At 42.9% G+C, this 23,973-nt stretch overlaps 1 protein-coding gene across 12 annotated transcripts in view; it reads left to right on the top strand.

Moving 5' to 3' along the window:
* Nucleotides 1–23,973, top strand: part of FILIP1 (filamin A interacting protein 1) — a 223,104-nt gene that overhangs the window by 156,346 nt on the left and 42,785 nt on the right. For all 12 annotated transcript variants that reach the window (XM_081530782.1, XM_081530793.1, XM_081530791.1 and 9 more), the window contains 2 exons: nucleotides 1,067–1,240; nucleotides 9,815–9,993. In XM_081530782.1, the coding sequence (XP_081386908.1) occupies nucleotides 1,067–1,240; nucleotides 9,815–9,993 (353 nt within the window). The remainder of the gene's footprint in view (nucleotides 1–1,066; nucleotides 1,241–9,814; nucleotides 9,994–23,973) is intronic.

Here is a 23,973-nt window from a genome sequence, read left to right as displayed (position 1 = left end):
CATCTCCTCTACTGTCACAGACTGAAATTCTGTTGCCACCAGTTTGTTCTTTGGTCCAAGCTGGGATGAAGTCAGGGTACTTTGTACCCATCACCTTTACTGTAGAAACAAGTATACAACCAAATGGGAGTATGTTTAGTAAGTGTCAGTTCCATCATAGCTACAAAGTTCATCAGTCCTCGTCAGTAGGAAATATATTCAGATATATTTGTATTACGTGATGCAGACCATAGTCAATAGGACTGAAAGCCTATAATCATGTGGTTTTCTCAAGAGTATCAACAAGACACTGAAGTTTTGCTAAAAAAAAACAAAAGAACGACTCCAATTCCACCAACCTGACTCCTCTGACTGGCAGTCTGGATATCACAGGAGTTAAATTTCATATACATGTTTATGTATGGCTGAGTCTCTTTGCTGTTCATCTGAAACTACAACATTGTTAATCGACTATACCCCAATGCAAAATGCTTTTGGTGTTATAAAAGAAATTTTTTTTCGCCTTCAAATGGGAATACATTAAATTGAGAAGCTCTGCCCAGCATCATGTGAGCTGCCAACCATGTGTTACTGTGCAAGATGAATCACTTGATGGGAAACAGGAAATCACTAATAAAGGCTGTTTTTGTTAATTACACATGGAGTAAGAACCAGAAGGGGAGAGAGCAGGGTTTTGTTTTAAGCCAGATTTGAGTACTACATTGAGGGCATAAATAGAAAACTTTACCTTGTCGTTGACCTCATGTGCACTGAAATGGGCTAAGTACCGCCAGGAGCAGTCCTCCCCCTTCTCAGAATCATTGCTATTTACAGCAATTTTTATGTAGTTAATATTAGAACAAACCCTTTTTTCTGCTTGCCTGCTTCCTAGCAACCTGAAGCAGAGTATCTGCTTGCCAATCTGCTTTTGGTAAAAAAAAAAAAAAAGAACAAAAAGCACCCAGTGGATTTGCCAATAACCGTGACAAGACGCAGGATGTATTCAATAAACTCCGTGCTGATTTTGTGAGCCCGGCATAGGATACACTTTGTCAACCGTCTGACCTTGCTGTGCTTTCCATCACAGGCCAGGGAAGATGTGATCCACATGCTGAAGACGGAGAAAACGAAGCCTGAGGTTCTGGAGGCTCATTACGGGTCTGCGGAGCCAGAGAAAGTGCTCCGGGTCCTGCACCGAGACGCCATCCTGGCCCAGGAGAAGTCCATCGGAGAAGATGTGTACGAGAAACCCATCTCAGAGGTAAAAACTTACCCCGACAAGTCCCCGGAGCAGGGAGCCTCAAAGGGAGGTCTCTGCATCCTTCCATTTGACACACTTCAACATTTCCTTTCAAAGGCAAACATTTATTTAAGATGCCCTATTCCCTGGTGGCTCAGATGGTAAGGAATCTGCCTGCAATGCAGGAGACCTGGGTCGGGAAGATCCCCTGCAGAAGGGAATGGCAACCCACTCCAGTATTCTTGCCTGGAGAATCCCATGGACAGAGGAGTCTGGTGGGTTACAGTCCATGAGGTTACAAAGAGTTGGATAAGACTGAGTGACTAACACTTTCCCTTTCAATCTAGAATTAAAGTATAATTTAATAATTCATGAATTATTGTGGACACATTTCACTGATAAGAATTGTGGAAGTATTTTCTTAAATATACTTAAAGCCCAAAATATATTTCTCATGTGATATGATAGTTACCTGCTCTTCAGTTTTTTATTCTTTTATTTCTCTAAGAGGTGATATGTGTAAAAATTTGAGGTGCTTGTGGGTTTTAACATTGCATTTTCAGATTATTATTAAACTTGTAGCCTAAAACTAAATTGATTTTTATTGTTGATATTTATGGTTATAAAGCCACTTGGTTTTGATATCTTTTAAAAGACCTGGTCATAATTAAAATGGTCTCATGTGAGTGGCTAAAACATAAAAGTTGAGGCAAAATCCCAATGGAAAGTTTAGAGCAGGGAATCTAATAGGACAATATTTAATCATTTTTATATAAGATTGTATTAGAAACTATTGCTATTAATTACTCATAATAGAACATGTTAAAAATACTCTCACATCAAAGTTGGATTTGGATGCAGAATCAGGGAACTAGTTGATAGATCTAGCCATACTGGCCCTTTGGAATTCATGTAAAAAAAATCATAGATGTGAAATTTGTATTATAAGTGAATAATGAACACAGAAATTAAAGTATGAAGCAAGTTATTGTAATTTAACTTAAGACAAGCCTTTGCAGCAACTCAGTTTGACAGATCTCAGAAAGATCTGCTTTAGAAAGTATTCACGACAGATTGATGGCTCCACAATTTTCTAATCTCTGCAACAAGGATGAGCTGGAGTTCTGTTCTCATCTTCTCTTTAAGCAATAAGAGATAATTATATGATAGGATGGGCTTCTCAGGTAGCTCTAGATGTAAAGAACCCACCTGCCAATGCAGGAGACATAAGAGACGTGTGTTCGATCCCTGGGTCGGGAAGATCCCCTGGAGGAGGGCATGGCAACCCACTCCATATTCTTGCCTGGAGAATCCCATGGGCAGAGGAGCCTGGCAGGCTATAGTCCATAGGGTCACCAAGAGTCAGACACGCCTGAAGTGACTTAGCACGCATGCATGTTATGATAGGATAGAATCAACTGGCTGCATCCAGTTTCACACCTGAGATAATCCAGAGTTATGAGCTGCCTGTGGCTTGGGCAGGTCAGTTCAGCTCTTTAAGCTTTGGGGTTCTTCTCAGTCAGGTGCACATCTCATAGGCTTGTGAGGACTAAATGAAGCAATGACTGGAAAAGTTTTAACATAGTTTCTGGAACATACTAGCTACTCAACAAATATCAGCATTTGCTGGGAGCTGAGGGTGATAACTGCTCACCTCTTTATTAGTTCCCAATTTGGAGGGATGTGAGGAGTAAAAGCAGAGGGCAAAAGGTCAGTTTTATATTGTTATTATAACCACCTGGATTGAAGGACTCGGCTTGGTTAAAGAGTATCATTTGGGCATCTTAATTCTTTTCTCCCAAGTGAGAGCTTGGAATAACCCCTAAGGGGAGAGGTAGGTCTTCAGAGCACACACACCCAGAATCACTGCCTGCCACCCACATGATGATGCTTCTTAGTTCCTTCCCCCCTCAACAATCTGAAGCATTGTTCTTCCCTGGGGAGGAGTGAATGATGAGGAAGAGAGAGAAGCAGAAGCTACTTTTTCCAACACTGGCAAAATGAGAGAAATAGGATGCTGCAAGGAGAAAAGATTGCCTTCTACCATTTATAGATTTTTGGTTTATAATCAAGTTCTTGCTACTCAGGAGCAAGGGAGTTGCTTCCAAGTTCATGATGCAAGAATCTCATATGTCACGGTTCCATTACCTCCTGGGACTATGAGCAGATAGTCTAGCTCTTGCTCCTAGAAGTCATGCTGTACACGCGTGCATTCATGTTGATTCAGTCCTGTCCGACTTTGTGAACCTACGGACTGTAACCCATTATGTTCCTCTGTCCGTGGGATTCTCCAGGCAAGAATACTGGAGAGGGTTGCCATGCCCTCCTCAAAGGGACCTTCCTGACTCAGGGATCGAACCCGTGTCTGGGTTATTTACCACTAGGGCCACCTGGGAAGCCCAGAAGTCATGCTGTACCTCAAGCCAAAAACCACTGCTCATTCTACTTTTCATACCAAATTAGACCCAACTAGGTCATCCAACAGAACCCACTAAGGTTAAGCAGTGAACCCAATGTGGTAGACCCCCCCCCTTGCCAGGTATCTGGGGAGAAATTAAACAGCAAATATTAAATCCCCTGAAACTTCTTTGTACATTAAATTCTAAGACATCAAAGTTCTTAATTCTTAAACAAAATTTCAAAGAAATTAAGCTTTCAGTTTCTTTCCTTCCCAAACTCTTATTCTGCTTAGCCTTCGCTAGAGGGATCTTAATCGGAGGCATTTTCAAAGATGAATTAATACATCCTGAAGTCCTTTATTCTGTTTATTCAAAGAGGCTAAAGATTATTAGGACACATGCAGTTACCATAGTATTAATCTCACATTCATAAATTATTAAAAATGCAAGAAAAGCCCCAGCTCCAAGGTCAATTTATCTCAAGAGGAATGATATTTCTTGACCTCAGGACTCAGAATAATGCAGACTCAAGTTACTCTTATCAAGACTGAAGCAGAGGTTTCGGGGATGTCTGAGGAAAGGAGGGTGGATAGAGAAAATCTTTAGCTCTGACAGGATGCCAGTCAGCGTGGGGGAAGCTGTCCCCATCAGACGGAATCTGCCACCATCAATAGCTTCATAACTGCGGGACATGGCGAACCTTGGCTGGGGTGGAGGAATCTGTTTGCATGTACTATCCTTGCCCTCAGTGAGTGACACTTGAAACACATCTCTCTTTTTCCAAAGTTTAGGGGTGTTTGAGTGATGCCATCCTACATGCCTAGGTCTTCCCACCTGCATGTTTAAAACCTCTAGAATCATTTGCTTTTTCCATTCACAGTGCCCAGAACTAGGCAACCCGTCTCATTCCAGTGGTTTTTCTTACTGCCCCTTGTTTCAGGGGGGAGCACCCCTTCCCCCAGGTGACCTTCTGAAACCTGCCTGCCGTGGGGCAGAGTGGGAACCATGCCTTACCCAGGAGACCATTCCTCAGAACTTCCCTTCTCCCTCATGTCTGAACTTTCTAATTCTTAAGTAACCTGTCCTACTCAAGGCAACAAAAGTATTTCCTTTTGTCACAACTTTTTTCCAGTAGGAAGGCTCAGCTGGGTTTTGTTGTTATTGTTGTCTTCCACATTTTGACTGGTTTTTCAAATGGTCCCCCTCTTCCTCTATCACTATTCTAGGGATTGTAGAGTTTTTTTCTTTTTCTTTTTTTTTTTTTTTGCCTCTACCTACCCTATGGTTTCAGGCTTCCCAGGTGGTGCTAGTGGTAAAGAATCCACCTGCCAAGGCAGGGGATGCAAGAGACGTGGGTTCAATCCCTGGGTCAGGAAGATCCCCTGGCATAGGAAATGGCAATCCACCCCAGTATTCTTGCCTGGAAAATTCCAAGGACAGAGGAGACTGGCAAGCTACAGTCAAAGGGGTTGCAAAAAAGTCAGACACAACTGAACAACTGAGTGCACACACACACACCCCCTGTGCTTTCAGACTCAGACATTTGTTTTCTGAACATTACCTTCCACACTGTGCACTGTGTGGTCACCCTTCATGAGAGAAGCAAAGCCAAGGAGTAACGAGTCTGCCAAGAGGAACCCTTGTTCAACACGAATCTGATCTACTTTTACTTTCTTGAGTGGGATGCTCCCTCCTAAGGAGTTTTTCCACCACGCACCCGTGCTTGGACACATCTGCTGCTGTCCTGCCCCCATCCCCTTTCATTTCTCTCATCTTTCCCTCAAAATCTACATCTTCAAGTTTCTTGTCCCGTTCACTCAAGGCCCATCTGCAATAGCTGATACCCGGAGACTCACCCCAAATGGTTTCAAATATCCTACCCTGATCTTCTCAAGTTTTAATTCTTAAGTCTGTCTACATTTTATGGAACCTGTTTGAATAGCTGTTGCAGTCTGCAGGAGAAAGGGCCCATGTGATCTCATGAAGAGCCATCTGCAGTTTTACAGTGTGCTCCTCAAATGTTTCCTGGATCCCGACTCCATCTACTTTTTTGGTGGAGGGGGGTGTCTCGTTGCTCGGTTCTCTAGGTTCTCCAGTCTCTTCTTCCTCTGTCACCCACTGTGATTCAACAAAGACTAAAATATCTCCTTTTCTATAGCCTTATCTTTAAGAGCATTTAGATCCATTTCCTTCTGTGTAAATACATTTTGGTCTTTTAAGACCTCCCATTTCCTCTTAAGTAGATTTCTCACTTCCTAAATTCCTTAATATTCTTCCCCTTAGCAGTACTCTTGCCTGGAAAATCCCATGGACAGAAGAGCCTGGTAGGCTGCAGTCCATGGGGTCGCTAGGAGTCGGACACGACTGAGCGACTTCTCTTTCACTTTTCACTTTCATGCATTGGAGAAGGAAATGGCAACCCACTCCAGTGTTCTTGCCTGGAGAATCCCAGGGACGGGGGAGCCTGGTGGACTGCCGTCTATGGGGTCGCACAGAGTTGGACACGACTGAAGCGACTTAGCAGCAGTAGCCCTCTGTTGATAACAGACTAAAAATCATCTCCTAAATCATGATTCTTTTGTCTGAAACATACAGAAATTTCCCCCCATCTCAAGTTCCTGAACTACTTCACCAACTTGATTCAGGTACACTCTTTTCTCAGTGAATCTTGGCTTTTGGTGCTATGATGATCTCATTCAATTTTCCTTCCACCTCCATCCAAGTGGAAGCTACATTTCCAAAGGAATCTGTGCCCATTTCACTTTCACTATTCAGTAATAAGAACTCCCGTTCCTCTGTGCTTCTGCCACAGTTTGGAGCCTGAAAACCAAAAGCCATGGGACACAGTGTATACGATTAATGAATCTACAGATTCACTACAGAATCACAGTTACAGGAGGTGGTCTTCAGGGTCTCAGGATGAGCCACACAGATCTAGGAGGTTAGCCCAGCTCAGTTCTCTCTTAGGAGCTCAGTGCCGTTCCAAACAAAATAACGAGACACAAGGTCTGGCACGGCTGCTCTATCACTACCTATGTCAGTTCTTACATCCAGAATTTAAAACTGAAAGCTAAATCCTCACACACTAATGCTTTGTTGCTAAAGAGGAATTTACTAGCTTTTCAGTTTAAAATCTGGGTTTGCAGTTCTGGGTGGAAAATGCAGTGCACACATCAGTGTCTCAGCATCCTTCCATAGGCATTCAGGGACAAAAAGAGCGTTTTCCTAACTATGCAGTCAGTACTGAGCTCAGGCTGTGCTGAAGCAGGTAAGGTGAACATGGTCCTTGACACCAGCCACTTAGGGGCCTAGCCCCAGCGTGGTAGCTGCTGAGAACAGAACAGCCAAAGACCCACATGGACAGAACATATTAAAGCTAAGGCCGAGCAGTCCCACCTAGGTTGCCCCAGAGCAATTAATATCAGCATACGCTGTTTTTTCTCCAGAATGCCCCGACAATATCTCTCTCTCTGGATATTTCAGTCAACCATCCAATTAATAACGCCCCCATCTTCCCCTCTTTTGAAAGGATAGAGGAATAACTTCAGGAGTCTGACACATGACTTGAAATATTAACTTTAGTATTAACATAAATAGATACATGACCACCACCAGCTTCCTATTACCTTCTCTCCTAAACTTTGGAGGGAGCACTGAGGGAGAGTTTGGATCTTCAGAGCACAGAGTACCATTTTATGGCAGACAGGGCCAAAAATAAGAAATGAAAAGGCTAGACTTCTAATGCCCAGCTCCCTGTCCCAAATACGACCTTCAAATATGTCACCCTTCCTTCATTAGGGAGGAGTGGGTCAGGGTATCAAGATACAGGTAGAAGCTGCTTTTCCAAATAGTCTCAAAAGGAGGGAAGGCCTTACTTTACAACAAAGTTGTTGTTCAGTCTCTCGGTCATGTCTGACATCTTGTGACCCCATGGACTTGCAGCACACCAGGCTTCCCTGTATTTCACTATCTCCTGGAGCTTGCTCAAACTCATGTCTATGGAGTCGATGATGCCATCCAACCATCTCATCGTCTGCTGCCACTTTATCCTCCCGCCCTCAATCTTTCCCAGCATCAGAGTCTTTTCCAGTGAGTCGGCTCTTCTCATCAGGTGGCCAAAGTACTGGAATTTCAGCTTCACAAAATAAGAAGGATCAAAAAGGGGAAAGAGTTGCTCCTTCTACGTTTCTGATGATGTTCCAGCAATGCTTGACAAGTTCTATAGCATGTGGTAAAAATCACACTTGTGGAGAGATGGAGAGTGCTTGGGGAGATTATTTTGTAATAGGAGCTGTCTCAGTGAGAAAGTCTCTTGTACAGACTGTCCCATTAACACTGCAGAAGTTTATCAGAATGCATAAAAGTACAATTAGCCTCCCTGGTGATCTCAGGTACGACTGGCCACCGGGTAGCCTGGACTCCAGCAGTCTGCTGGTCACCTGCCAGGCAAGGGGAGTAGAGGTCTAATCAGAAGGCACTGTGGATTATGGGGGTAATATCTCTTTTACTTTGGGCCCCACAAATGATTCATTCACAATGAAGGGATATATACAATTGTGGAGGGAACCTCAGATCCTAGTTATGACTGAAGGGCAAACGTGGAACATCCGAGGAATAGCTCTGAAGCTGATCCCCACAGAGCTACTCCACTGAGTCTTATGGAGCTGGCTGTGGGATTAAGAACGGATCCTAGGACCTCCCTGGTGATGCAGTGGTTAAGAATCCACCTGCCAGTGTAGGGGTCACAGGTTTGACCCCTGGTCCAGAAGGATACCACATACAGCAGGGCACCTAAGCCAGTGTGCCACAACTACTGGGCCCACATTCTAGAGCCCATGCTCCCCAACAAGAGAAGCCACTGAAATGAGAAGCTCGAGCATCACAACTAGAGAGTAGCCCCCGCTTTCCACGATTAGGGAAAGCCTGCCCTCAGCAACAAACATCCAGTGCAGCTAAAAAAAAGAATGGATCCTAAATATGTCTGATCCACCGAGAGCAGTGAGTCTCACCAGGGGGGTGGGAGGCATGGGGACTTTCCCTTCCAGGTGACATCTGACAACGTTTGTGGATAGTTTTGTCACAACTGCAGGTTTTAGTACTGGCATCTAGAGGGCAGAGGCCAGGGATGCTTCTGAGCATCCTTCAGTGCACAGGACAACACCTCAACTAAGAATTAATTGGCCAAAAATGTCACTAGTGCTGAGGGCTGTGAACTCCTGTACTAGGGTTTGGAGAGGAGAGTAGGATGGAGAACTATCAATATTGTAAGATTGGGTCCTATTCAACAAACATTTACTGGACCCTTACTTTGTCCCAAGCTTTGTGTTAAGCACCAGGAACTAAAAAGATGACCAAGGCATGGCCCCTTAGATATCTTATAGCCTGGCCAGAGACACAGGCACAAAAAGCCCTGTAATGATATTTGATAAGATCTCTTAGCTTGAGATATGTGCTCTCCACAAATTCTGAGACTCTCCCTATATTTAGTATTTCTTGAAAGAGAGGGATTGTGGGTCCTTCACATACTTTTCCTAGAAACTCACTTATCTACAGGCCTTAAAAAAAAAAAAAAGGTTGCAATGATGATAATTTCATTCTCCCAGGGGAGGAATTTGGTACATGTGCCTGCTGAGCTCTTTATTTTTGTGAGATTAGGTGGGATGCTCTTCTCTTTCTTTCTGCATACAGGGCTTTGCGCTGTCTCATTGAAACAGTGCGTCTGCTCTCCTGGAAGTTTAGGAACCACACATAGTTTCATAGAAAAAAGATCAGAGGCCAGAAGCTAACTGCAGCTTTATTGCCCTAGCTCATACAGCCAGCTGACCTAGAGAACAGGATGGAATGGGGGGAAAGGCAGAAAATAGCAGACCCCATGCCCTCCCCTTCAGGTAATAAATCACTGTGCTTAGTTGCTCAGTCATGTCTGACTCTTTGTGACCCCATGGACTGCAGCCCATGAGACTCCTCTGTCCATGGGATTCTCCAGGCAAGAATACCAGAGTGGGTTGCCATGCCCTCCTCCAGGGGATCTTCCCAACCCAAGGATCGAACCCAGGTCTCCCGCATTGCAGGCGTATTCTTCACCATCTGAGCCACCAGGGAAGCCCTGATAAATCACGAGGCAAATTATTATTTATTTAGAGTCGTATGTAAATGAAATAAAATATTAAGCTCTTTCCCATGTTGGCTTCCTCAGCTGGACAGACTCGAGGAAAAGCAGAAGGAAACCTACCGGCGCATGCTAGAGCAGCTGCTTCTGGCTGAGAAGTGTCACAGGCGCACGGTGTACGAGCTGGAGAACGAGAAGCATAAGCACACGGACTACATGAACAAGAGCGACGATTTCACCAACCTGCTGGAGCAGGAGCGGGAGCGGTAACTGCGCACGCTCATCCCGGGGGAGGGCGTGGGGTGCGGCGGTGCAGCGCTCTCATCCTGCCCCCTTCCCGTCAGGGGCCAGATTTCCCTCCAGTGACTCTGGGGACACTTGCCTGGGGCCTAATTCATAACTTCTGAACGGTTTGCAGAGAGTGAGACCGATTTTGCCTGGAACTATTAACGTGACCATGTTGGGGGTTCATACAAGTAGGACAACACACTGATGTGAAAAGCCAGAAAGCCACACTCAGGGAGCTTCCGTTTAAACTTGATCCACGAAGCACCTCCGTGTGAAAAGCCTCTCTACTAATTGCCTTTTATTAGAAATAACCTATTTTTCCTCTTTGGGATTAAAATCCACTTCTTCGGAGGAACAAATTACTCAATTTAACCATTTATTAATAAAATGAATCCTATTCATTCTTAATTTGCATTTTCTTATGGAAAATCTTACTATTTGGTTGTTATAAATTACTTAACTAGAACCACCTGCTTAACTTTCTCAGGGTTGCGTACCTCTTAAAACTCAGTGTAAAACAAAACAAATTTAAAAATTCAATGTTGAGCCTCAAATATGTAGGTAGTTTTCTGAGACCAGGGATTGCCACATTTAAAGCAGACTTCCAATAGAAACGCTTTGATACTATGCAGCTTTTTCAGCATCTTCTTTTTAGCTTATTCTTTTCCTTTTCCTTCCTTCAGCTGAATGGTTACATCTGTGAATTCCATGATCTTTGAACCAATGACATTGAATCAGGATGCTTTGAGTTACTAAGCGTGTCCGCATCTGTGTTTAGGACTTGCAAATAAGAGCCATTTGGAAAGAGCTTCACCAGCCTCAGTTTTGCTGTCTATTTAGTTACAAAAAGGAGATCTGATCTTCCCATATTAGTTTATTTGTAGAAAAAGTTATTCCGATAACAGAGTAATTAAAAGCCTGAAACAGAATAGGTTTGTGTTAAAATTTTTGGAAGTTATTGGTAATGTTTACTTATTATTGGACTTGGCACATCCCTTGAGGGAGGAGTAATGGATGAGGGAGCAATGGCTGAAGTAGTACGTGTAATACCCTCCACTTATGGTGCAGCTGGTAAAAAAATCTGCTTTCCAATGCAGGAGACACAAGGGATGCAGGTTCCATCCCTAGGTGGGGAAGCTCCCTGGAGGAATAAATTGCAACCCACTCCAGTATTCTTACCTGGAAAATCCCGTGGACAGAGGAACCTGGTGCATGTGTGTGCACGCGTGCACACACATACACACACACACACACCGTTTCTTTAAGCCTGTCTTCTGCTCCCAGAGGGTCAAGTTTAGCAACTTCTTGTTTGGACAAATAGATGGTCTAATTTGATATTTTGGGGAAACCAAACAGAATAACTCCACCTCCTCAACCTATGTGAACTTTCCAACCTCATGCATAGGTATTGTAAATAAAATTTTAATGTCGGTGTAAAATTACATATATCTAGATGTCTTGTATTGGACTGTGGTCAGCTAACAGTAGCAACTTGTTTGATATTTCTTTTAAAGATCTGAAATCAAATACTTTTAGAGAACAGCTGTGTGAATTATTTTCTGATCTGTTTGTAAACCATTTGGTCTAGAATCAGATATGTCTGCTTTTTCTGCAATTTCCCACCTAAGCTAAATGCCTGAGGTGAATGCACCTACAGTGGTCAATATAAATGAAGCATGTCGATGGAGAGACTGTACTTACCTAGCTGTTTCTTTTTGTTTCTTTTCCTAATTTTTGTGTATTATGAGAGTCATTGAAATAATAACAGTTGATGGAGAGCTTTATAGTTCACAAAATACTTTTATAGTCATTATACAGTGAGCTTGTCCCAAGTATATTTATTTTCTAACTTCACGTTGACCAATTCGAGACTAACAATCCCAATTCCCCACCCCTCCATTGGAGTTGTTAAATTTTACTAGAGCAACTACACACAATTTCTCATGAGCAAAGCGTTGTGTGTGTGTTAGCTCGGCTGCTTCAGTCAGGTCTGACTCTTTGCAACCTTATGGACTATAGCCCCCCAAGCTCCTCTGTCCATGATTCTGCAGGCAAGAATACTGGAGTGGGTTGCCATTTTCTCCTCCAAAAGTGCTGTGTAGAAGGTTTTAAAAATCAAAATTGCATTTAAAAATTATATACCTCAAGCTGTTTTTCATAGTAATACATTGATGAGCACTACTGGGATATGTCGCCAAATGTACATGCTTATCCAACTACTTAATGGTTTTTAAATAGTATTTTTGACTCAACAGGTTATACTTCAGTGCTTTATATATTTTCCTGTCAGTATTCTTGTCCAGGCCACCCCCGTGACTGATTGCCAGCACACACGCTGTGGGTACACGCTCATCAGACACTCATTATGCTAAATTAGACGCCCTCACTAGGAGGACTCTGATGACTTAAGGCGGCATTCTCTGAATTGCTCTCGGTTCTGAAGCGTCCACGGTGACTGGCTTTGCTGAATTCCTAGAGCAGTGAAGCCTTTAGGATTTTCTCAAAGGTCAGCCCGGGGATCCTGCTTCCCTTTAGAAGTGGCCCCGCTAAATCTGCTTGGGGTTAAATCCTTCTTTTGAAGTAAGCGATCATAATTAGATCTACTTATGGGGGCTGGCAGTTTGCTGACCTGTGGTTTGCTTTCCTGTGGGCAATGTCCCCAGGGGCCTGTCCCCGCCAGGCCCTGGGCCGTGACTCAGGGAGGCCCCAGCGCCCCAAGTGGCTGCAGCACCTGGGCTACTGCTGACGGACAGCTGGCTTTTCCGAGCCTGAGTGGGAGTCCCGGCATAGACTATTGCGAGTACTTCATTTGCTTTTTTTGTTTTGCTCTTCCTTCCCTTTTTCTCCAGAAAAGTCCCTTTTGTGAGGGAAAAAAAGAGAGGAGAGAGAGCCAAGACCTTTCCTTCAGAAACATTTCCCTTTGTTTTTCCTGTGAGCATGAGTCAGGGAAGGAAAAAAGTGAGACTTGAGATAAGCCCAGGTGGTTTGCTCCTTAGAATCACCCAGCTTCTACTGCAGGTGCGGCTCTGCAGGCTGCCTCCATCTAGACAGCTTTCTGATTAGGTGGTGGCCAGAGGATGGGGTGCAAAGCCAGGGGACTCCCCAGACATGCATTGCATCTAGGCTCCATTGTCTATGCTTGTCCTACATTTGAAAAGACCCCGATGCTGGGAAAGATTGAAGGCAGGAGGAGAAGGGGGACGGCAGAGGATGAGATGATTAGATAGCATCATCAACTCCATGGACATGAGTTTGAGTAAGTTCCGGGAGTCGGTGATGGACAGGGAGGCCTGGCATGCTGCAGTCCATGGGGTCGCAAAGAGTCAGACACGACTGAGCAGCTGAACTGAACTGAACTGACTCTGTAAGTGCTTCTCACATCATCTGGAAAATGGTTAAAGATAATAAAAAGGGAGATAGGAACAGTAGCAGATCCTATCAGGCAGATAGGATCAGTAGCAATCAAGATTCAGAGAAATCCTTGGTTTGAAAAAAAAAAAAGCCTTGGCTTAACGAGCATTGCAAAAGACTTCTGAGTTCAGCCCTTCCAAGTCTCTCATTCTACAGGTTGAGTAACTGAGGCCCAGGATAAATGATGTGGCTCAACTAAGACCACAAGCAGGTCACTGGGCCAGCACTGTTGCACGAATGAGTCCCTTGTGCAGAATGGCTTGTTTTATATTTCCTTTGAATGTGTGGGCTCCCCATCTCCAAGTGCTTATGTCCAAACTATGACACAGAATCTTATTAATAAAAGGCAGAATTATGGTTATCAGGAGGATATAAGCAGATATTTTAGGACCAGTGGTGTCTTTAGACTGTCAAGATAGGAGAAGCTTTGGAACAGCATCTGTTGGAAGGAGCAGCCTGGGGACTTGTTTTGGAGCAGAGTTTGAGGAGCATACACCAGAGTTCCGCTTCTGGTGCATTCTGATGGGAGACCGATGCTGGCTATAGTGGAGGTAAATAAAGCGCCCCTCCAAGCTACCGCGTTGTTATGGCCACTGACCTGGACCCTGAAAGTGTAAAAACTAAAGAAGCAGAAGTTATTTTTCACTTTTCAGAAGTTGTTCAATTCATCCTATACAAAAATTTCACAAATTAAGTGCCTAAGATGACCAATATATTTCTCTGGGCTTCCTTTACTCTAAATTAAAAGACTGATCATAATCTACTACCATCATTTACTTCATATTTATTTTTACAAATAGTTACAGTTATATTCCCAAATCAAAAAGTGGAAATAGCATAAAGAATACACTGGCTTAACTAGCACTGTTTACAGTATAGATGAAAGTATCCTTCATTGCATTAAGATTAGATAGACCCTTTTTAACTGCTATATTCTCCGTATTTTGTCACCTTGACCTTAAAAGACATAATTCTGAGCACATGAGATCACCTTCAGAATTTATAACTTTATTCTCTGTATGAACCGCAAGACTTGTAATTTTAATCATGCACTGCTCTAGGGCTGCTTCAAGAATGTCAGAATACAGAGAATACAGTTACATCAAAAAGTAGTTTGGAACTTACAGAAATATTTGAGGAGGATGTGTGTACATGTTTGTGTGTGTAAATTATGTGAGAAGGGCTGTCTAAATCTTTAACCAGAGTTATAAATTTGAAAGCTTTTGGATTCTATAGGCTCAACTGGGCCTACATAAATAGTTACATCATCGTATAATATTGCAGCAAGCCTTCCAAGTATAGGTTTGTTTTTTCAAAAAAAAACTACAAACCAGCATCTCAAGAGAAATCTCTTAACTAGCGCATGCAGGAGCAGGGGCCTGATAAAGGGGAAATTTTCAAGCCCTGTTTTGATGGTGTTCCTTTAGGCCTGGCAGGCGGGGACAGGCTACACCATTGCTCTTGCCTGTGTCCAAGAATGACCGGAGCAAGTTTGTGAAGTCGCTCTAGTGGCGTGGGATCCTAGGAGATATTCTTGGCCCACGTTATAGAAGATGCACATCTGGTTCCCTGGCATATTTCCCTTAAGTTTCTCTGATTTAGATGCCTTATCTCTCTCACAATAAAATGGACTTTTCTCCTTGGTAGCTTGCTGCTACTGCTGCTGCTAAGTCACTTCAGTCGTGTCCAACTCTGTGCGACCCCATAGATGGCAGCCACCAGGCTCCCCCGTCCCTGGGATTCTCCAGGCAAGAACACTGGAGTGGGTTGCCATTTCCTTCTCCAATGCATGAAAGTGAAAAGTGAAAGTGAAGTCACTCAGTTGTGTCCGACTTTTCGCGACCCCATGGACTGCAGCCTACCAGGCTCCTCCATCCATGGGATTTTCCAGTACTGGAGTGGGTTGCCATTACCTTCTCCACTTGGTAGCTTGGTGAAGCCCAATAAAGCACTTTGTAGAAAAGTATCGCTGCTGATATGTAAACCATCAAGTTTGATCATGCAGACAGTCATCGATAGGTGGAAGGTATTGGCAGGAAACAGCAGAGCCCTCTTGTCTGTGCTTAGCCCTAGGCTTTATGCTGCTCACTGGTGGGTTAGATGTTATTGACACCCCTGATACATTGGACACACACACTTGTGTGTGTATGTCTTGTTTAATCCTTATAAAACTGTGTGAAGGGACTTCCCTGGTGGTCCCGTGGTTAAAAAAACAATCTGCCTGCCAATGTGGGTTCAATCGCTGGTCCGGGAAGATTCCACATGTTATGGGTCACCTAAGCCCGCGCACCACAACTACTGATGTGGCATTGCTCTAGAACCCATGCCCCACAACAAGAGAAGCCACCAAAATGAGAAGCCCCTGACCACAACCGGGAGTAGCCCCAGCTCTCCCCAAAACTAGAGAAAGCTGGCATACAGCAAAGAAGACCCAGTGCAGCCAAATTAACTAATCAAAATAGATAAATAAATCTTTTAAAACTGTATGAAGTGTAGTGACTATCCCTATTTAGAAGATGGGAAAGCAGACTAAATTCCCTCCACCAAGGTCATTTGCCAACAGTTAACTGGAAGAATCAATGTTTGAACTGAATTTCTTACAGTAAAAACAAAGAACAACAACAAAAAAACCTTTTCCACTTTGAAGTTCTTACCTTCTGATTGAAATGAACACCTCGTTTCTCCAACGTTTGGAGGAAGGAAAGATGACTTAAAATGTTGATTCCTTGGATGGCACACCGATTCTGTCTGTGGGTTCAGGATTCGAATTCATAGACTTTAACTTGTCATGAGATAGGCCATCTACTATCAATATCCTACTGACTAAGAAAATTGCTGGGAATAGATAGCTTCTAAGAAAGGAGAGGAATTGGAATTCAGAGACTCAATCACAGTTTGACAGTTGACCTTCTGAAAGAACGCCAGGACCAAACTCAACCTTCCAATTCCTCTCACCCTTGTGATATGCAAATCCTACTGGAAAATGTGATTGCAATGATGGAGGTTGAGGTGATTTTGACTTCGCACAGCTAGGGCATTTGTGTTGAGGGGTAGGTGGGAACAGTATAAAGGAAGTAACGTTGTGTCTTACCTAAAGGGACCAGGCAATCAATGATTCAGATAACTCCCCGAAGTTGCAAGATGGAAAAGGAGTTGGTCCTCTTAAAAGACCCCAGTCATTAACGTATCTGTAGAACTAGGAGCCTGCTACTCATCCTAAACTGGACACTCCATGGATGAAATATGAATAAGCCCACTAAAAATGCCCTTGAGGTTCATTTCACCGGATCCCAGCTATACAAAAATGCCAAGCCTTCAGTGGATGGGATTGTTTTCCAAGCTTTAGTCATTCTCATTGAATTAGCAGGCTCTGATCTAAGATTCTTTAGAGTTTTAGTAATATAACTTTGAACAGATATGCCAGGGAAGGTTGATTATCTGATCAACATAATTTTCTAACTAATCAAAGGTTATGATATGGATTAATTTACTTTTTCTGTTTTGGAAAATATTTCTCAAATATATTTTACTTTTTTAAGAAAATATTTAATATACCACAAGATCCAATTAAGTTATATTTGATGATTCAGGATCTTATAGTGCTGCTCCCTGAGTAGTTCTGTATGTTACAACCTCAGGGCCTATTAGATTAGATTCAAATCTAAATGTCAATTATGGTTGCATTTTACTGTGGATAGGACTATGGAAGATGTTTTCCAGACATGAGAATTTAACCTGGCTAACCAAGAATTTTAGTTAATTAGGTTCAACATATTTGAACTTTTACAGCAACAACAGCAACAGAACTTGAACCAAGAGGGACTCTGATATTAATCAAGAGGGTGGGATAATAACTGAAGAAAATTGGCCGTGAGAAAGGAAACACATTGAAAGGGAGGGCTTGAGAGACAACAGGCAAGAAACATATTTTACTGCCTAAGATTTTAGCGTGTAAGAATACCTCAGTCCTGTTGTTTGATACACTTTATTAAAGGAAAGTCCTAGGAAAAGTGAGAATAGAGGATGTATCTGTAGTTTTGAATGTGAGAGATAAAGGGTGAAAACCCAGGCGGCCAGCTCATCCGAGTCTCTCTGGACCAGAATCAATCACCAAATTGTTCTCTTTCGATTTCAGGAAGTTGCCAGACAGTTCTGGAAACTCTAAATACCTGAGTCACTGAAGGGGCCTCTTCTGAGAGAAACAGAGGCAGCTTCTTTCACATAACTTTTCTTCTTTCTGTTGCATGACTCTGTCAATGCTGGTCACACCCAGTTAGCCCGGAAGTGGACAGCTGTCTGGACAGAGATCACAGAGGTCACACACACAGATGCCTTAGGTGCCAGGGAAATAGCTGAAGGGCGCAGGTCCAGCTGTTTAGCACACCCTGCATACACAGAGGGATTCCCGGGATGCAGAGAGCCAACTCTGATGACTGGAAGAAGTCACCACCCAGCTCAGTCCAGCTGACCCTGGCTCAGGATCACCAATTCAGATTTTTCAGGAAAAGGAAGAACTCTGATTTGAGTAAAATCTTTTGAGGCACTGTTCACCCGAATTTATGAAACAGTGTGCAGTGAACCAAACTCACCTGTTGGCTGTTGAGTCGCTAACGCAGCTGGTTTGCAACCTTGATGACCTAGACATTAGGGAGGCTGGGGCCTCAGAGGAAGCCTGGCAGGAGAATCCTGCTGAAGAGTGTGTTCTGCTGATGGTGATGAATTAGCTCATTGAGACACTCTCTTGGAGCATATGAAACAGAAAGAAATAAAGACAACAGAAGCCAAGGAAAAACTCAGCAGAGACAGAAATTCGAAGAATAAGGAATACCTCCCTCATAGGACTGGGTTTCAGCAGACACCTCTCTCTGACCAGGTGCCAAGCACTGGGTCACAAGTGAGTGGTCTCGAGTTACTGCCGCTGCAGGTGTATGCTCCACAGGTGCACAATTTTCCAGTTCTCCCAGGGCCTGACTGGCTGTGGAGACAGGTTTCTGCATTCAATCACACTGGGGTATTATTTCCCAGAATTCCCTGGGTGACTCTGTCTCTTACACTTCAAAGACTGAGTCATTCAGTTTTAATATTGTTACAGCTTTGACATTTTCATTTGCCAACCCTGTTATAAGAATTTACTGCAGTGTGATAATAGTTGGATTTTTTAACCTAATTTCTTCTGTCACCCTGTGACCTGGTCCTCATTTGAGCAGCCAGCTGAGAGAAATCATCGCCTCGAGGGAAAGTGGCCACAGCTGGAGGAGGGAAGTCAATAGCGTGCCTCCTGGATTCCAGAAGCAAGTACATAGGTGTAGCTTGAGATAGAATTTATAATCAAGTTGATTCAGTTTTTGTCACTCCTCCTTTCCTGTTCAGATAAGCTGCTTCTCTTAAGAGAAGAGCAAGACAGCAAGAGAAGTCAATGTCACAGGAAAAGACAACACAAAAGAAGAGGCTCTCTTCTGAGTTTACCTGGGGTGGGGGGTGGGGGTGGAAAAGTAGAGAGAAATATAAACCCCAGATATATGAGTGTGGAGAATTTGAGAGTGGAGCCATCACTAGGTAGAGTCCAAGAGTGTCTCAGTCTGCTTGGGCTGCCATAATGAAATAGACTGCGTGGCTTAAACAGTAGAAGTTTATTTTCTCACAGTTCTGGATGGTGGAAGTTCAGGATCAGAATGCCAGCATGGCCAGGTTCTGGTGAGGCCTCTCTTCCTGACCTGCAGACGTCCACCTTCTCTCTGTGTCCTCACATAGTCTTTTCTCTGCGCATGTACGTGGAGAGAGGTCTTCTTAGAGGGCCTCCAGTTCTGTTGGATTCATACCCTATGCTTATGACTGCATTTAACATTTATAACCTCCATAAAGCTATATCTCCAAACACAGTCACACTGGAGGGTAAGCCTTCAGTATATGAATCTCAGGGGGCAAATGGCAAAGGACATGGCAAAACTTGTGGTTCTCCAATAACTCAGGGAAAGAATAAAACTTGATGTTTGATGAGTCTAGTTGGAGAAAGCTTGGTATAGCTTCAGTATCCTGCCACCTAAAGGAATATCTAGATTTTTTCCCCCTGTGTCCCTGAAAGGCCGGGGGAATAGCTGATTCAGGGCCAGGTGTGAGAATAGAAGTGTGACCCATTTGGGTCGGCAATTTGAGCAGGATGACAAACTGAGGCCAGGGACCACAGTGTGCATCTCAGAGAATGCCAGCATGGAAGGATGATGCCTCTGTGACCTCTCCCTCATCCCTGATGGCCCCAGAGCCAAGCCCCAACTCCAGAAATGGAGTCCTGAAGGGGACACTGATTGACTGAGGAGTCTCTAAATTTGCAAAGGAAAACCTCCAGGTTCACCCAGAATTAACTACAATAAAGTAGAACGTGGCGGAGGCTGCAGTGGTGGCAGCAGCCGGCCAGGGTAAGATGACAGCAGGGGAGGCGGCTGGGCCTGGGACAGCGGGAGCCGCCGCTGGCAGAAAGGGACCCAAGACGGGAAGCAGGATGCTGGGCCTCAGCAACTCCTGTGCTGGTGTCTGCTCCAGCCAGACACCCCGTCTTGACCGACCCATCCTTCAGTGAATCCACAGATGTGATTTCTCAGGGGCTCAGCCTGGTCCTGCTTCAGTGATAAAAGAGGAAAGAACTGCTGTTTTATTTAAAAAAAAAAAAAAAAGATAAAATGGAATGGGAGCTCATAATAGAAATATAAAGATACAGAAATATGAAGATAATTGTATTTCTTGACTCGTGAGTTCGAGGCCCGGAGAAGGCAATGGCACCCCACTCCAGTACTCTTGCCTGGAAAATCCCATGGACGGAGGAGCCTGGTGGGCTACAGTCCATGGGGTCGCTAAGAGTCGGACACGACTGAGCGACTTCACTTTCACTTTTCCCTTTCATACACTGGAGAAGGAAATGGCAACCCACTCCAGTATTCTTGCCTGGAGAATCCCAGGGATGGCAGAGCTTGGTGGGCTGCCGTCTATGGGGTCGCACAGAGTCGGACACGACTGAAGCGACTTAGCAGCAGCAGCAGCAGAGTTCGAGGCCTGCAGTTGGTACACTGTTAATTAGTGTGCCTGTGTACTAAGGAGAAAGAAGTAGTATTGTGGCTGGTTCCCAGATGGCGCTAGTGGTAAAGAACCCACCTGCCAATACAGGAGACGTTAGAGACTTGTGTTCCATTCCTGGGTGGGGAAGATCCCCTGGAGGAGGACACGGCAACCTACTCCAGTGTTCTGGCCTGGAGAAGCTCATGGACAGAGGAGCCTGGTGGGCTACAGTCCACGGGGTCGCAGAGTCAGACACGACTGAAGGATCTTAGCCCGCATGCACGTGGCTGGTTCCAGAGTACTGGGGGCTTCCCAGGTGGTTCAGTGATAAAGAATCTGCTTGCCAAAAGAAGATGCTGGTTGACCCCTGGGTTGGGAAGATCCCCTGGAGGAGGAAATGGCAACCTACTCCAGTATTCATGCCTGGAAAATTCCATGGATGGAGGAACCTGGCAGACTACAGTCCATAGGGTTGCAAAGAGTCGGACAGGACTAAGCACGCAGCACACATGCACCAGAGTACTGAGTGTGCTTAGTAAACACACATGTTTTGTGAAATTAAGAGGATCATCTGAGCTAAGCTTAACTTCTTCAGTCACAGTTAACTTCTTCCCTGGGTTACTCTAGCTACGTGGTACTAGCACCCCTCAATATCTGCCACCTAGGGACAAGTTGTTTTCTCAAGTTGCCCGCTTTGCTTTGGGAGCCAGAGAGCCCTGGATTCAAATTCTGGCTCTGCCACTTACTAGACCAGTTAGATAACTCTTGGACAAGTGTCTAACCTCTCTGATTCTTTCTCTCTAGAATGGGGATAATCTATCTCATAAAGTTGTTTATGGTCATGAGACAGTGAATGTGAAGCCGTTTCCACAAGGCATAGGGTATAATGCCTAATTCTGCTCACCTATGTATCAAACACACTCAGAAGAAAACTATGACAGTTCCATTAAATCACAATTTACATTTTCTCAAACTAAGACGTTTTGAGAACAGTGCAAAATAGTAGAAAAGTAAACTCTACTGTTGTCTCATGGGGTCGCTGTTTTGTCTTTAGATTACAGGAAAACTGAAAGCCTACTACAAAGAGAGAATTCAATAAGATGAGGCAGTGGGACTTCCCTGGTGGTCCAGTGGTTAAGAATCTGCCTTCCAATTCAGGGGACATGGGTTCGATCCCTGGTCAGGGAACTAAGAGCCCACAGACCTCAGGGCAACTAGACCTGTGCATTGCGACTGAAGAGCCCTCGTGCTGCAACTAGAGAAGCCAGCTCGAGACGACCGCCACGCCTGTGTGCGCTAAAGCCCGTGCTCCACAAGAGAAGCTCGCGCACCGCAGCTAGAGAGAAGGCCCAAACATAGCAGTTAGAAAAAGCCCACACACAGCAACAAAGACCCAAATAAATAAATAAAAATTGAGGAAAAAAAAAAAGGTGAAGTGAGGTGTCAAGGTATAAAATTACATATTTTCAATATTCAACTATCAAGTTTTCATATTTCCAAAGGAAAAATAACATGAACTGTATTAAATATTAACTATTTAAGAATAAACATAAGAATGTGAAAGAGCTACATAAAGAAAAAGTTTTAGCGCTACCTAGAGATATGAAAAATATTGAGCCCAACAGAAAGGCTTATCATTCTAGGACTGGAAAACTAACATGGTAAAGATATCATCTCCATATATTAATCCACAGACTTAGTGTGGTCCTAATAAAAATATCATGAGTTTTTTTTTTAAGCATGAGAACTAAAGAACTTATTCTAAAGTTCATATAAAAAAATACACAAGCAAGAATAGTCAAATATTGAAAACAAAAAAAGAGAAGAAAAGTTTCCAGGAAAAAAGTTGCCAGAAAAAAATCCCATATTAAAACCACAGTAAGTAAAATAGTGTGGCATTGGTACATGAATGGACAGATTAATGGAGCTGATGTATTTTAGGAAATAGATTATAGTACATATAGAAATTTAATATATGTTAAAGATAGCATTCCAAATCAGTTTGGAAAAAACTGATCTCTTAGTAATGGCACTTATTAATGGGTCTCAGCAATGGGTCTCTTAGTAATGACTAATTACTAATTACTAAATTATAGTCATTTTTATGTATAAGATAGGTAACTTACTTATAAACATGAGGATACTCGCTCATATTGTAGCCAAGGTTATTTTTTTCTGTCCTGACTTGGTTTCTACCATTTCAGGAGAACGATCAATTTAACAGCTGTGGTTCATCTCAAGGGAAGATTTAGCATTTACTTTGTAAGTTTCCAAAGGATAGATAAATCCCACATAATAAAAAAATATATTTGAAGAATAAAATATATAGCAGAAAAATGACTTTCTAAAAAAAAAGCAATATTATGATTTTTAGCCACATAAAATTTTATGAGAAGTAAAATATGTGGTAACTATAGGTATCCTTTGGAAGAAAACTACTATAGTAACTGTCATAAATTTACAGCTATTTTTCTATAACTTTGTATATTAAAAAATTAATACATTAAAAAGAAATGACAACACATTTTATTTAGTGAAAAGAATAAAAGCTTAAGCCCAGTTTGGACTGACTTACTAGAATAACTTGGGGAATAATTATTTTCTTTCCCCAACAGCTGCATAAAACAATGAGAAAAAAAATAAAGCAAATCTAAAGAGCTATACCTAATAGTGTATCGAACTGAGGGATTTAAATGCATTATTTTTCAGAGAAGTTATTATGGGTTATTAAATGGAGTCTGGATACAAATTCACTTATTTTGAAAGTTAATGCAGATTTAGCTTACAATTTGGGGGTAAAAAAGTTGATTGTAAGTGGTACAGTATATGTATGAAAATAAAAACTCACGCCTATCTTCACAGTTAGTCCGAAAGCTCTCAGGAACTAGAGCAGATGGGAAGTTTTAAGAAACACACCATAAAAATCATTAAGAAATATCAAACAGCTCAGCTAGAATGGAACTTTAATTGGAAGATTTTCAGTCAATAACTACAGCCTCAGCATCTATCCAAGTGGCAAAATACAGTGAATAATTTCCTAAGGTAGTGACAAATTTAAAATTATTTCTGATCCATCAATACACTGAGACTGTCCATTGTAATTCAGGCAGTTGTAATACTAGGCAGTTGATCAATTCTGACAGGCATTCTGTAAGTGAGAAAATACAAAATAAAAATCTACAGATTCTTTTTAGCTAATTGAAAGATTAGTGAGCTATGTAAGTTCCAGAGAAAACACCTGAATCCAGGTTGCAAAAACAACTGGGTTAAAAGTGAACATTTCCAACAACTGATTGGCTGATTTTGTTCCCCAAATTCCAAGTTAGTTGGATTGAGTTTTTAATGGATTGAGCTAATGGTTTATTTCAGCATCATGGACAAAATAAAGTATTAAAAAGTAATAAGTAAGATTATTCTGGAATGAAAAGCCTTGGGAATACTGCCCTAAATGGGCAGCTATAATAAATACCAGGCAAAAGTGGTTTTTTTGGGTTTTTTTT

The sequence above is a fragment of the Giraffa tippelskirchi genome, chromosome 9 (assembly GCF_054371585.1).
Source record: "Giraffa tippelskirchi isolate mGirTip1 chromosome 9, T2T-mGirTip1v1.2.pri, whole genome shotgun sequence".
NCBI classification, from domain to species: Eukaryota; Metazoa; Chordata; class Mammalia; order Artiodactyla; family Giraffidae; genus Giraffa; species Giraffa tippelskirchi.
This window is presented reverse-complemented; position numbering and strand designations above follow the sequence as displayed.